General features: G+C 35.3%; 1 protein-coding gene and 1 pseudogene across 2 annotated transcripts; both read left to right on the forward strand.

Annotated features, from left to right (window-relative positions):
* Window positions 1–1490: 1490 nt before the first annotated feature.
* LOC140973958 (probable ubiquitin-conjugating enzyme E2 24) lies at window positions 1491–6320 on the forward strand (annotated as a pseudogene).
* Window positions 6321–6479: 159 nt separating this feature from the next.
* On the forward strand, window positions 6480–8526 carry LOC140979822 (pentatricopeptide repeat-containing protein At4g21705, mitochondrial-like). Of its 2 annotated transcripts, none has more exons than XM_073445412.1 (2): window positions 6480–6812; window positions 7140–8525. In XM_073445412.1, the coding sequence occupies exons 1-2, from the start codon at window positions 6558–6560 to the stop codon at window positions 8367–8369; spliced, it is 1485 nt and encodes a 494-aa protein (XP_073301513.1). In that variant the 5' UTR covers window positions 6480–6557; the 3' UTR covers window positions 8370–8525. The 2 variants fall into 2 exon arrangements, with proteins under 2 accessions (XP_073301513.1, XP_073301521.1); XM_073445420.1 differs by having other exon boundaries at window positions 6678–6812; window positions 7045–8526.
* The last annotated feature ends 4453 nt before the right edge of the window (window positions 8527–12979 follow it).

Below are 12979 nucleotides of genomic sequence, written 5' to 3' on the forward strand. Positions count from 1 at the left end.
ATTTATCTGATAATTTATTTTTTTAATAAAAATTAATATGATTTTGCATTTTATCTCATTTTTAATATTGATTTCTAATTATTTTTTTCTCTATTTTTTTAAATTTTATTTTGTTTCATCATGAAATTATTTATGTGATGTGTGCGAAAAAAAATAAATAAATAAACCATCAAAGAATAGAATCCAAAATTGTAGATCTCTCATGTTGATTTTTTGTAGGGAAATGGTAATTTATGTTATATTTTAGGAATTGGATTGTCAATCCCTTTAAAACAATAGGATATCTTTTCAACCAAATAGGTTTTTTTTATCATGATCTTCTTGATTAATTGGGTCCATAAAAAATGAGACAAACATGAGATTAATAATATATACTTGACTTATCACTCACACCAAACATACCCTAAGAGAATAAATATTGATATTAATAGAATGGTTCTAATTTTATATTTAAAAAATATCATAAGTGTGGGCAAAAATTTTTTTTGCTATTAGACTGAACACACATTTATTCTAAAGATTTAAAATCAAGCAGCCCAAAAATTATACACTAGACAAGTGCTAAATATGCATATGCAGACAAGAAGACGTTGCGAGAATGATGTACTTCTGAGAAGCTAACTGCTATATGCCATGTTTGAAATCGGTAAAAACGGATTGAAGGAGGGAATTTAGAGGGTGTCTTTTTGGACTCTCTGAATTCTCATTTGTTATTTTTTCTCGTTGTTTCGAGTTCATCTTCACTATCCTTTTCCTTCGCCCTCGTGTGGATATGTGGCCGAAAAATTGTGGGAAATTTGGCGAAAAAGTGCAGAAAACCGTGGAAAAATGGCACTTGTTCTTTTCTTGGATTTAATGTTGTGGGCTTGCTTTCCTTGATCAGGTTTTGGAGATGAAAGTTTCAGGGTAGGGGCTGTTTTGTTGCATTTGAAGAGTACTTTTTTAATGCAAAGTTGGTCGATTGGTATGTTTCTCTGCGAGCTCAGGAATTCTCGTGGTTATAATTCTTGTTGTTTTGTGGTCCTATGGTGATTTATTTTTCTGTATTATGTTTTTTTGCGGTTTATTAAGATTTTCTGGTGCATGCTTACTTATGGATTTGTGCGCCCGGGATCAAAAGTTTTGATTGACGGTGAGCTAGTTTTGGGTATTAAATTGATGGTGGGCTAGTTTTGGGTATGAAATCTATGGTGAGCTTGTTTGGTATGTTTACTCCTATTTATCTTTTGCGTAACTTTTTTATACCTGAAAGACTAGTTGCTTTTATTCTGTTCATAAATGGTATGTGAACCAGTAATGTTATCAGTAATACTACGAATATTTTCCACGTTTGATGTATGGACCAGGGTTTCAAGTATGCATTTTACATCAATTGTTTGTGTGGTACTTGTCACTTATGCTCCTAATAAGTAACAACCATCCATAATCTCTAAGCCGTGAGAAACTCATTTGTCAGATAATTTTTCTATCGTTCATACATAGTGTTGGACATGTCCAAACAGAGACATAATGCTCTGTATATTGCACTTTCGAACCTTTGTACGCGAGAGGAAACGAAGGACAGTTCTATAGTTCTTTTCTGTTATAGTTATGGTTTGGTCTTCACAAATGAAGCATTTTCCAAAGCTGTGCCGAGTTCCTTTCTCAGTGAGTTTATAAATAGAATTATAAATAAGTGATGCTAGATAACCCTTTAAATCCCAAGAGTCTGATTCTCTGTTAATCTTTAGGGAAATCGAGAAAAGGTGAATTTTGCATTGTGTTAATGATTGGTTTAAGCAAAACAGCTTATGTCTGTATGTCATCAAATATGTTGTTGTCTTAGCCATATGAAGATTGCTCTTCGTTCCTTTAGCTATCAGCGACTTCCCTCAGACAAATTCATTGTCTTATCTTGCTTATGTTGAATCATATTTTTGTATACATACATTGTCTTAAAGTTTGAAGCAGTTGCATTGTAGTTCTGAAATTCTCGTTATTGAGAAGAACATTTTAAATTTTTCACTTTAAAAATTTTAATCTGGTTCCACATTAATATTGTCTTTTTGTTTGGTTATCTTTATACATGCAGGTTTCAGATTTTGTTCAGTTGGAGATGTTAGTTATTCTTACCTATTAAGCATGTTGATCCACATGAAAGCTCGGCTTACCTTAGCTTCAAACAATAAGATTTGGATTTGAGGTTTTTATCCATGGGTCGGTTGATCTACATTTCACATGGAAAAAGACTTGTCTAGGGCAGCAAGATCTTCATGCAAAGGATATCTTTCGGTTGATTATTACCCTTTGGCATTGAGTTAAGCTTGCTTAAAATTTGTTACAGTCAAGGGCAAGTCTCCTTTGGCGTTTATACTCGGCTCAAGAAGAATGGAAAATTCTTTCAAGCCACTTAGTATTATCTGATCACTTGTATTGTTCAGGGTAAATCTCCTTTGGAAAATCTTAAGTTCATGTACTTAGGTTGTGCTTATTTCTAACCGTTGAATAGCTTCTGAGTGATAGAAAGACTAATTCCACCAGAGAAAATGGTATTTCACTCTTATCCCAGTACACGTGAAAGGAAGAAAAGTGGCTTTTCGTTAAGCCTCCCGGGAGGAAATTCAGCTGAAAATGTTTTTAGCGTCAGTGCAACCTACTATCTATTAATAGGCGAGAACAGACTGCTTCACCTATCAATACTGTTACAGCCATCTAGAAGCCTCAGAAGATCATCATCTCTATCTGGATAGAATAATTACTTCATTCACTCATTGAACAAGACTCCATGTACAGATAGAGAAGCAAAATCATTTTCTGTCCACTACACTTAGTTAGACGCTAACCTTGACCTAAGTTGGAAATTCTCGTATTCAGAATCTTTCCTTTTTCGACTTCAACTCCATTTGCATTGGAAGCTGATTTGGGTTTTATTCAAGACATCCTTCACCGGTTGAAAATTTCATTCAATCATACCTGTCGGTAGAAACTTCGCAGTCTAGTCCATCTTTGGTCAAATTTCCTTTGGAATTTCATCGTCCTGAATCAACTATTGTATTATCGTAGCTGGAAATCCTTTCGTTTAATATCTCCCATTATGAGTACTTAATTTTAAGGGAAAAAATAATCCTGGTTGCAGTTGAACAATTTATTGCATTCATTCAGTCAGGCGGGGTTGTCGTTGCAAGTTAGTTAGTCACTAGTGTTACAGAGTGGGTAACTCTTTTTTTTTTTTACTCTCAGATCACATCTTGCAATTTTTGTTTAGTTTCATTTTTCCATGAAGTAAATAAAAATATCTGCATATTGCTAAATGTGGAGTTTATTACAATTTTAAATAATGTTTATATGTGGGTCATTCTAGTTGAAGAAACTAAAGGATAAAAAGCTGAGCATATTATTATTTGGGAGTGATTCTCTTTCTTGGTCTTAAAAACTATTGGGGTGGTGTGTGGATTGTGAGCATGCCATTGAACCAGAGTAGGACACCAAATAGAAGTTCCAATGTAATCACTTCTTGTTCCATTCCATCAAATCCCGGTCCTTTCATTTCTTGGTAAAAATATATCTTTGTTTAATCTATTCGCTCATTCTAATAGGAATCATCTTGCTACTCAGTGATTTCTATTCTCAGTGAAATCAGCAGTTTTGAGGATCAAGATGACGTCGAGTCTCTATATGGTGCACATGTCCGTTATGTTTTCTCAAGTCTTGAGGATAGCATTAAAAAACTATTGGTTTGGTGTCTGACCCATTGGAACAATGGGAAAGGTGGTCAATGTGGACATGGTTATGGACTTGGAAGCCCTGATGGAAGCAAGTACAAAATGTCAATTCGAGAAATCTTCAGAATATTCGTCTCATTTCAGTTGCGGACTATATAGTGTGTGTTGCATGGCTAGGGAAAGTGGGAGATATTGTCGAATGTGTGACTATCTTGTTCGACACTGTTTGTTCTGTGGATGCTGGACTTATATATGTAGAATGGATTGACTGTGCTTTATACAACTACAAGAACGAACCCGCTCCACAAAGTTTGCAGGACTTGAAAAATTTATCCTTGTTGCCCTCTCTCCCCTATGTGAATTGGCAGCGTGGTGATTGGTGCGTTCTTCCGATGGAACAGATTTTGCCAACTGCTACCGACTTGGGGCTGGTTAAAGAATCTAAGAAATCAGAAACCATAATTCAGAAAACTGCTGTTATTATGAAGACTAAAACTAAAGTTGACGTCCAGTGGCAGGATGGTAGTCAGTTGATCTCAGTAGATTCACATTTGTTGTTTCCAGTTAACTAATCGATGTTCATGATTTATTGCCTCATGCATTTGTGTTGGAAAATGGGATGGTTGATTCTCAAGTTCTTGGACTCAGGAGATGAGGTATCATGAAATGTGTGGATTCAAACAACGGACTGTCGTGGTAAAATGGTATGAGCCCTTTTTAGATCTATGGAATTCAAAGGAGAAAGAGATGGAGGAGATTGTGAGTGCTTATGAACTTGTTGAGCACCCAGACTACTCAGAACGCAGTTTTTAGGGCCACCAGTGTGTTGGTAATGTTGGACGTGCCAGCTATGTGAAAACCACACAATATTGAAAACTTGTGTGGGGGAAGAAGCTGATCTTAAAGATATTGAAAATAGTGATTTTATATCAAAATATCGACAACTATTTCTGATCTAATATCGGAATTGTAGTTGGACTCAAACATTGACATGTTAAAAAGTTCAGTGGGCTTCAGGTTCTATAAATGAGGTATGCATCTTCATTTGTTTTTAGGATTTATTTTGCAAGAGCCACAACATATCTGGCGATGACTGTAAATTTCTGCGCTGCTAGATGCTAGTAAAATTTGAATATTCCCGTTAAGGGAGTGGCAAAAGAGGTGGAATTGTGGTAAACTAGATAACAATATGGAACTTGTGAATAAGAAATAAATGAAATCTCATTGATCTTTGGCGGCCGACACAAAAATTAGGTGGATAATTTAACAGCTATTGTGAAACTATTATACTTATGGAGTCTGCTCAACTGAGAATGGAGGTTGTTTTTTGGGTATCTTTATGGCACATTTTACTTATTATTATTTTGTGAAAAGGGTCTATAATGTTTTATCTTGTCTTTGTTGATAAATTTTCTTATTGCATTTATTATTTATATAAAAACACGCTCAAAATCTACCCCTGAGGATGAAGTACTAGAACTTTGCCACTTGAACCTTGGTGGCCAACTGTCGATAGTAGATGACATAGAGACCCCTGAAAAGGATATTTTATTTCCATTTTCCAGCACGCTCCTGGAATCTTTTCGGCAGTTTGATATGGTCAGTGATAGCTTGGACCACCACTTTTTCGACATGTCTGATACTGGCATGCAATCTCCTCAGGTTAGAAAATGATTTATGTCGTTTTGAAGTAGATTTGATCTTTTTATCCTACTTCTCGTTTTTTGTCAGTTTCTGTTTAGATGGAAAGAGGTTGGTTGAAGAAGGTTCATCAAGAATGGAGTATTTTAAAGAAAGATCTTCCTGGTCAGAAAATCATTTACTGCCACCAAACAGTTCCATGACACATCTTTTCAAAACTTTATTTGCTAATTTTCTGTAGTCTAGACAGAAACCATATATGTTCGAGCCTACGAAGATGGAATGATTTTGCTTCGAGCATCAATATAGGCATTTCAGGGATGCCGTATCATGATGGATTGTTCTTTTTTTGATATCTACCTTCCCCGACTATACCCCAACGAGCCACCAGTAAGTTAGTTTCTCTATCAACATATATTGATGAAAATTATTTAGATTCAGTTAAAAATCAAGATTTCTGCATACAGATATTGTACTACCACTCTAGTGGACTTCGTACAAATCCAAACTTCCACGAGACAGGAAAAGTCTGTCTTAGTCTCATCAATACATGGGGAGGATCCGATGGTGAAGTTTGGAATCAGCGTCATCCACCATTCTCCAAGCCCTTGTACTCGACGAGAAGCCTTATTTCCATGGGGCTGGTTATGATACGCAGATTGTCAAAGTGAAGAGACATAAGAACTCGGTCACCTATAACGAGAACGCTTTTCTTCTCAGTTGCAGCCTGCAGGTCCATGTTATACATACTCAACAAACCACCCAATGTAACTAAATTGATAAAGGCCTTTAGCAAAGCCAAGATATTGTGTTTTAACTGTGTGCATCTTAAAACACTGACTGTTTCGGCTAGAACAGCATGTTGAAGAACTTGTGGATCAGCATTTTAGGAAACAGTCCATAAATATTTTATCGACTTGTTGGGCGTATATGCAAGGAGCTACTGTGAAATTATATGTGAAATTAATTAAAGTATAGATAAATTTATTAGAAAAATATAAATGATTTTATTTAAATGAAAATTTAAGATATTATTAAAGTGAAAATGAGACCAATGATTAGTTGATTAGTTCATGTACAATATTTGAATAATGAAATATTTTATTGATGACGTGGAGTCAAAACACTTCTAAAAAAATTCAGTCACTAACATCTGTGAACTCCTCTCCGCTCATTCACAAAGAGGAGAGAATTAAGGCGTAATTCAACATCAAAATGCTACGGAATAGTGACAAGATCAAAGCTTTTGTTCAAACTTTTGTTATCAACTCCCGATGTTACTACACGAAGAACAAGCAAAAGAAAATCTCATCTCTGTATGAGAAAATCAGTCCGTTGGGAAACCCTAGCGTTGATGTAACTCGGGAGCTGGACACATGGGTTGGAATGGGCAATAAAATCCGATTTGCGGAGCTCCAACGCATTATTCTTGACCTCCGTAAGCGAAGAAGATTCAATCATGCTCTCCAGGTACGTAAAATTCGCGAGCAAAGATTTGTAATTGCGTCTATTGGGTTCGCGAATATCATGGTTTTCGTTAAATTTCTCAGTGAACTGCTGTGTTAACTATGCAATATTTGGAGTTTTAAGTTGTACTAGGTTGAGGCTCAACTTTGTAGAATGTGTGCGGTATTTTGATATGCTGATTTGGTTTGACCGAGGGGCATTATTATTCCTGTGTTGCAAAATACTATATTTGCAGTAGTTTAATCGGCCCATCGGAGGGAAAGCTGGGAGGAATAAGGCAACATTTGAAGGTCACTAGGTTTCCTAATATCGTGCCTCATAACGTTACAGGTTTCAGAATGGACAAAAAATTCAGGAATGTATACGCTGACCCCTGTTCAACATGCGGTGCAGTTGGATCTGATTGGTAAGGTTCATGGTTTTCTTGCGGCAGAAAACTACTTCAATGGCTTGAATGAGCAAGATAGAACTGAGAAGGCTTATGGTGCTCTTCTACATTGTTATGTTCGGGGGCATCAAACTGAGAAAGTATTCGCACATCTGCAGGCAATGAAAGAGAAGGGTATTGCTTTGGCTTCCGTTGCTTACAATGACATCATGTCCCTTTACTCTAACATTGGTGAGATTGACAAGGTCCCTAGTGTCTTAGACCTGATGAAAAAGAATGGGGTCCAACCTAATAATTTGAGTTACCGGATATGCATTAATTCATATGGAGTGAGATTTGATATTGATGGAGTGGAAAAAATTACGAGTGAAATGGAAAGTCAATCCCACGTTGTCATGGATTGGAATACATACGCTGTTGTTGCAAATTTTTATGCTAAGGCAGGCCTCAAAGATAAAGCAAATTTTACCCTGAGAAAAGCAGAGGGAAGGCTAGAGAATAAAGATGGTCTTGGTTATAATCATCTCATCTCTTTACATGCTGGACTAGGAAACAGAGAAGATGTTTTCAGATTATGGGATCTTGAGAAGAATGCTTGCAAGAGGTGCCTTAACAAGGATTACATAAATATACTGGACTCCTTGGTTAGGCTGGAAGAGCTTGAAGAAGCAGAGAAAGTTTTGAAGGAGTGGGAGTCATCTGGAAACTGCTATGATTTTCGGGTGCCAAATGTGGTCATCGCAGGACACATAGAGAAGGGTTTGTGTGAAAAGGCTGGAGCTTTACTTGAATACTTGATGGAAACGGGGAAGGCATCAACGTCTAATATCTGGGCTAGATTGGCAGCTGGTTACATGGAGAAGGGTGAGATGGAAAAGGCTTTGAGTGCCATGAAAGTAGCTATCTCTTTATGTGATGCAAGAGAAGGGACTATGATTCAGGATACAGTGATTGTCAGAATATTGAGTTTATTTGGTGAGAAAGGGAGTTCCGATGCCACAGAAGATGTTGTGAATTTGTTGAGATCTGTTATGTCATTGAACAGACAGATGTATCACACCTTGCTAAAATCAAATATTTCTGGTGGTAAAGAAGTGAATAGACTCCTCGACATCATGAAAACTGATGGTTTTGAAGAAGATGAAGAGACGAAGAGGATTCTTGCCATGTAGAAGAGTGGAATGTAGGAAATGGATTCTTTTGTAACAGCTGCATGACTTTAGTTGTGAGAATATTAATTTAAGAGAGTAATTGGTATCCAAGAAACTACAGCTCGCAAGAAAGATGACAGAGGATAATTATTTGGTTCTGTTTAAACGATTTTCTGTCGGTTTTGGATTTTGGTAATTTTATTTTTTGGTTCGGGTTTTTCGTTTTTTAAAAAAATAAAAAATCCAACTCTACCGTTTTACAACCGAAAAACCGAATGGACTGTTTTGCATATAATATAGTAAAATGATAAAAAGTTTTATATATAACATGTTAAATTAGACAAAAGGGTAATGAGTGGGTTTCATGTGAGACCGTCTTACGGATTTTAATATGTGAGACGGGTCAATTCTACCTATATTCACAATAAAAAGTAATACTCTTAGCATAAAAAGTAATATTTTTTCATGGATGATCCAAATAAGAGATCCGTCTCACAAATACGACCCGTGAGACCATCTCACACAAGTTTTTGTCAAGGATAATATACTTAGGGGTGTTAATCGGTCGGTTCGATTCGATTTTTGGTTTTTTTATTTAAGTTTTTTGGTTTTCGGTTTTACAAATATATAATCCGTTATCCGAACCATTTTTATTCGGTTCGGTTTGCTACCGAAATGGTTCGGTTATTTCGGTTTTGATACAATTATTTAAATTAATAAGATAAATATATTGTAAAATATAATATGTTATCTTTTTACATGATTTCATTGTAAAATATTTAAATATAAAGTCTAAATGAATTACATAAACAACAATCAACTAAATATTATTCAAAATAATTCATCATTCACTAATATTATATCAAAAAATATATAATAAAAATAAAATTATTAATTTAATGAAATTTCAGTTTTTTCGATCGTTTGGTTTTGACATGTATAATTTGAAATCGAACCAAATAAATTTCTGTTTTAACATTTATATCCGAATTATAAAATTCGATTTTCGGTTCGAGTCAGTGTTTGGTTTTTTTTGTTTGGATTTTCAGTTTTTTCGATTTTATCCGAAGTTTGAACACCCCTAAATATATCACTATTCAAAAGTTTTTTTTAGGTGCTTTTTCAAAAATTTATAAAAGTAACGCGCTTTATATAAATTTAGCAAAACAATTTGAAATTATTTATATGCAATTTTTTTCTAAAGTAACGTGCTTTATATACTAAATGAATTTTTTATCAAGTATAAATAGAGGTCATTTCTCAAAAAAAAAATTGCATAGAATTCTTTTTCGTTGATATGTCATCTTATGATCTCTGCGTCTGAAAATAATTCACTAGAATATCTATATGGTTGTTCTTTTGATATGAGTTTTGTAAGTACTGTTATCCACCAATGATCACTGACATTTGTGTATAATACCGGCTCATATTCATCTTGAAAAATAACCATTTTTGAAAGTTTTTTGCAAATTTTATTTAGTTGGCAAAGTCCCTAGAGTGTTATTCTCTCCATGTGTGTAAGGTCCAAAATGCGATAACGTAATCTAAATGCATTAAAATCTAGGAAAAATGAAAAACGACTAATTAAATTGTTATTTTTGCATTAATTAAATGTATTAGGCATGTTTACATGTTTAAAATAGAGTTTTATATTAGAATGCATAAAACTGTGTTTTAAGGGTTATTCATCACGCGATCGAGGAACGGAGAGCGGTGACCATAAAAGGAAAATATTTTTTATTAAATGATTATTTTTAATTATTTAATATATGGTGTATTTTAAACGGTCTTTTCGAAAATGATGCTTTTTGAGGTGCTTTTACCCGTCGAGTCGTATTTTAAACCGGCAATCAATTTTTGACGAAAATANGAGTAATAATTTTTTCAGTAAATTTCATCAAAGTATTAACATGAATTCCGATATTATACACGACCGGATGAAATTGAGAACTCCAATGAAGGTCTCAATAAAAACTGTTAAGATTGGAACTTGAACCTAACTCAACCTCAAAAACTAGCTCAATAGGGGATGATTGTCCAAATCCATATATGTAACTCTCAGGGATTTTATCTAACCAGTGTGGGATAACTAACACCTCCGTCACGTCCATGAATGAACATCTGAAGCGTGAAGTTTACAAATGACTCAATTATGGGCAGAACGGGTGTCCCAACTATGAACAATCCAACACATAACGGTAGAACCTGAGGTCTGATACCATATTAAGATTGGAACTTGAACCTAACTCAACACGCTCCTAACACTACAAAAAAATACTCTTACAGGAGCGGTTTTTTTTCAATTTTAAGATCGGTTTTTAACCGCTCCAGCACTTGTACCACCGGTTGCAAAATCGCTCCTCTTATCTATGACCTTATATCTTATAGGAGCGGTTTTTTCAACAGGTGGTACAAGTTGAAGAACCGCTTCTATTGTTTATTTTAGGTGTGGTTTGATAATGCTCGTATCCATCATGAAGAATGGTTTTTTTAGCTACATCGTGCGACGGTTTATGAGAAACCGTCGCCTACAACGTTAGCGACGGTTTTATTTAATCGTCGCTATATTGCGACGGATTAAAATACCGTCGTCTAAAACTGTAGCGACGGATATTATACACCGTCGCTAAAATAGCGACAGATATAAAAAACCGTCGCTAAAATAGCGATGGCTTGTTCATATATTCCGTCGCTGACTTAGCGACGGGTTTAACATCATTTCCGTCGCTAGTATTTTCAATAAAATAAAAAAAATTTAATAAAGCTAAAAAAAACTTACAATATTAATATGATAACATAATACCTGATCTTAACTAACACTTAAAAATTTACTAAAAATTAAAGAGAAAAAATTTAAATTAAATCCAAACTAAAATCGTGTAAAAAAAATTTTATTGTTGTGAAGTGGTAAAATTGTGTAAAACAGAAAAATTTTAAGTGTTGTGAAGTGGTGTAAAAAAATGGATCCCAAGGTGAGGTATTTATAGAAAATGCTGCGACGGTTAATAGAACACTCCGTCGCTACTAGCGACGGGTAGAACAGAAACCGTCGCGATATGTGGCGGTTTTTTGAAAATTTAAATTAAGCGATAGTGTATCTTATGACCGTCGCTAAATTTAGCAACGGTAAATCTATAATTGTCGCTAATATTAGCGACGGGTTTAAGGAAACAGTCGCTAAATGAATACATGCGACGGTGTGACTTTACCCGTCGCTAAAATTAGCGACGGTTTAATAATACCGTCGCTAAATGTAGCAACGGTTTGATAAACCCGTCGCTAAATATAGCGACGGGTGTCAGTAAAACTGTCGCATTGTTGAAAACGCGACGGTTTTTTTTAAACCGTCGCAAATAATTAGCGACGGTTCTAGCATAAACCGTCGCTAATTATTGTCAATACAGTTTATAAACGTATTTAATAGGTGCAATTTTCATATCAATCCTAAAAAAAGAGCTATAAGGGCGGTTCACAACACCGATTTTTTGAAACCACTGTTAAAAATATTCAATTAGAATAGTTTTCAGAATGGTTCTAATAGTTAAATCAATAGGAGCAATTGATAGCAGCGGTTGATACAAATCGGTACTAAACATTGCGCAATTAAAGCGGTAATGCGACCACTCCTAAAAGTAAGGAAATAGAAACGGTTTAAGTAAAACCGATATTGTTGTTCAATTTGCACGAGCGGTTTTAGAAGTGCTCCTCAAAAACCGCTTCTACAAACACTTTTTTTTGTAGTGGGTGGCCGCACTTGGCTTGTAGGATCGGGTTTGATGGTTGCTAGTTCTATGATCTTTAAGCTTGGTCCATCATTGTCTCTAGGTTGATTCATGGTCCTAGGATGGTCAGCTAGGGTTTGGTTGGGTTGGCCATGGGCTAGGGTCGAATGAGTTGAAGGTTTGATCAAGCTAGGGTTTCGAAAAATAAGTGCAGAATTTTCAGTAGCTGTGTAGGCTTGTTCAAGGGTCTTAATTGGATTGATTTGGGTTGCATAGAGTATGGTTAGGTGTTAATAAGACATGATTCAAGTTTGGTTAAGTTTCGAGTTGATTCGGATAAAAACTGAGACATACGTTTAAGTTGTAAAACGAATTGAGAAATTAGTCGAGGAGCTTAAGTTTACATTTAAGAAATATTTATGGGTGTATTTTAAGGTGTTATGTTAAGTATGGATGGATTTGGGTCGTCGTTTTAAGGTCCAAAGGTAAATTGAGAAAGTTGAGATTTCAGGGGCAAAACAGTCATTTTACAACTAAAAAATGTTAGACGTCATGGCAGTGCCCTGAATGCTGAATTGAATGATAAAATGTCTGTTTTGAAAGGTTATGGAATTTTATGATGAAAAACGATAATGCTGAAAGACGTGTTGTATGCTTGGTTTAAAAGAAAGAGATATCATTGCATGTATTTTATAAAGTGATGGAAACAACTAAAAATGCTTTGAAAGAAGTGATTTAGTTATGACGTTAAGGAAATGAGGATTCGTGGGGGACATGGCCCCAGAGAGAGCCCGATTATGGGAGAAGGCCTCAGAGGGAGCCCGATGATTGAATTTCCATAGATATGATATGGTGATATGTAATGCCAAGGCTCAGTTGACGGGTGAGAGTGTCAATGATATCCCGGCC

The sequence above is a fragment of the Primulina huaijiensis genome, chromosome 1, assembly GCF_012295235.1.
Source record: "Primulina huaijiensis isolate GDHJ02 chromosome 1, ASM1229523v2, whole genome shotgun sequence".
Classification (NCBI taxonomy): Eukaryota; Viridiplantae; Streptophyta; class Magnoliopsida; order Lamiales; family Gesneriaceae; genus Primulina; species Primulina huaijiensis.

Coding starts and splice junctions, on each gene's coding strand:
- LOC140979822 (XM_073445412.1), top strand. CDS start 6,558: ATGCTACGGAATAGTGACAAGATCAAAGCTTTTGTTCAAACTTTTGTT. Junction 6,813..7,139: donor GATTCAATCATGCTCTCCAG/GTACGTAAAATT, acceptor ATAACGTTACAG/GTTTCAGAATGGACAAAAAA.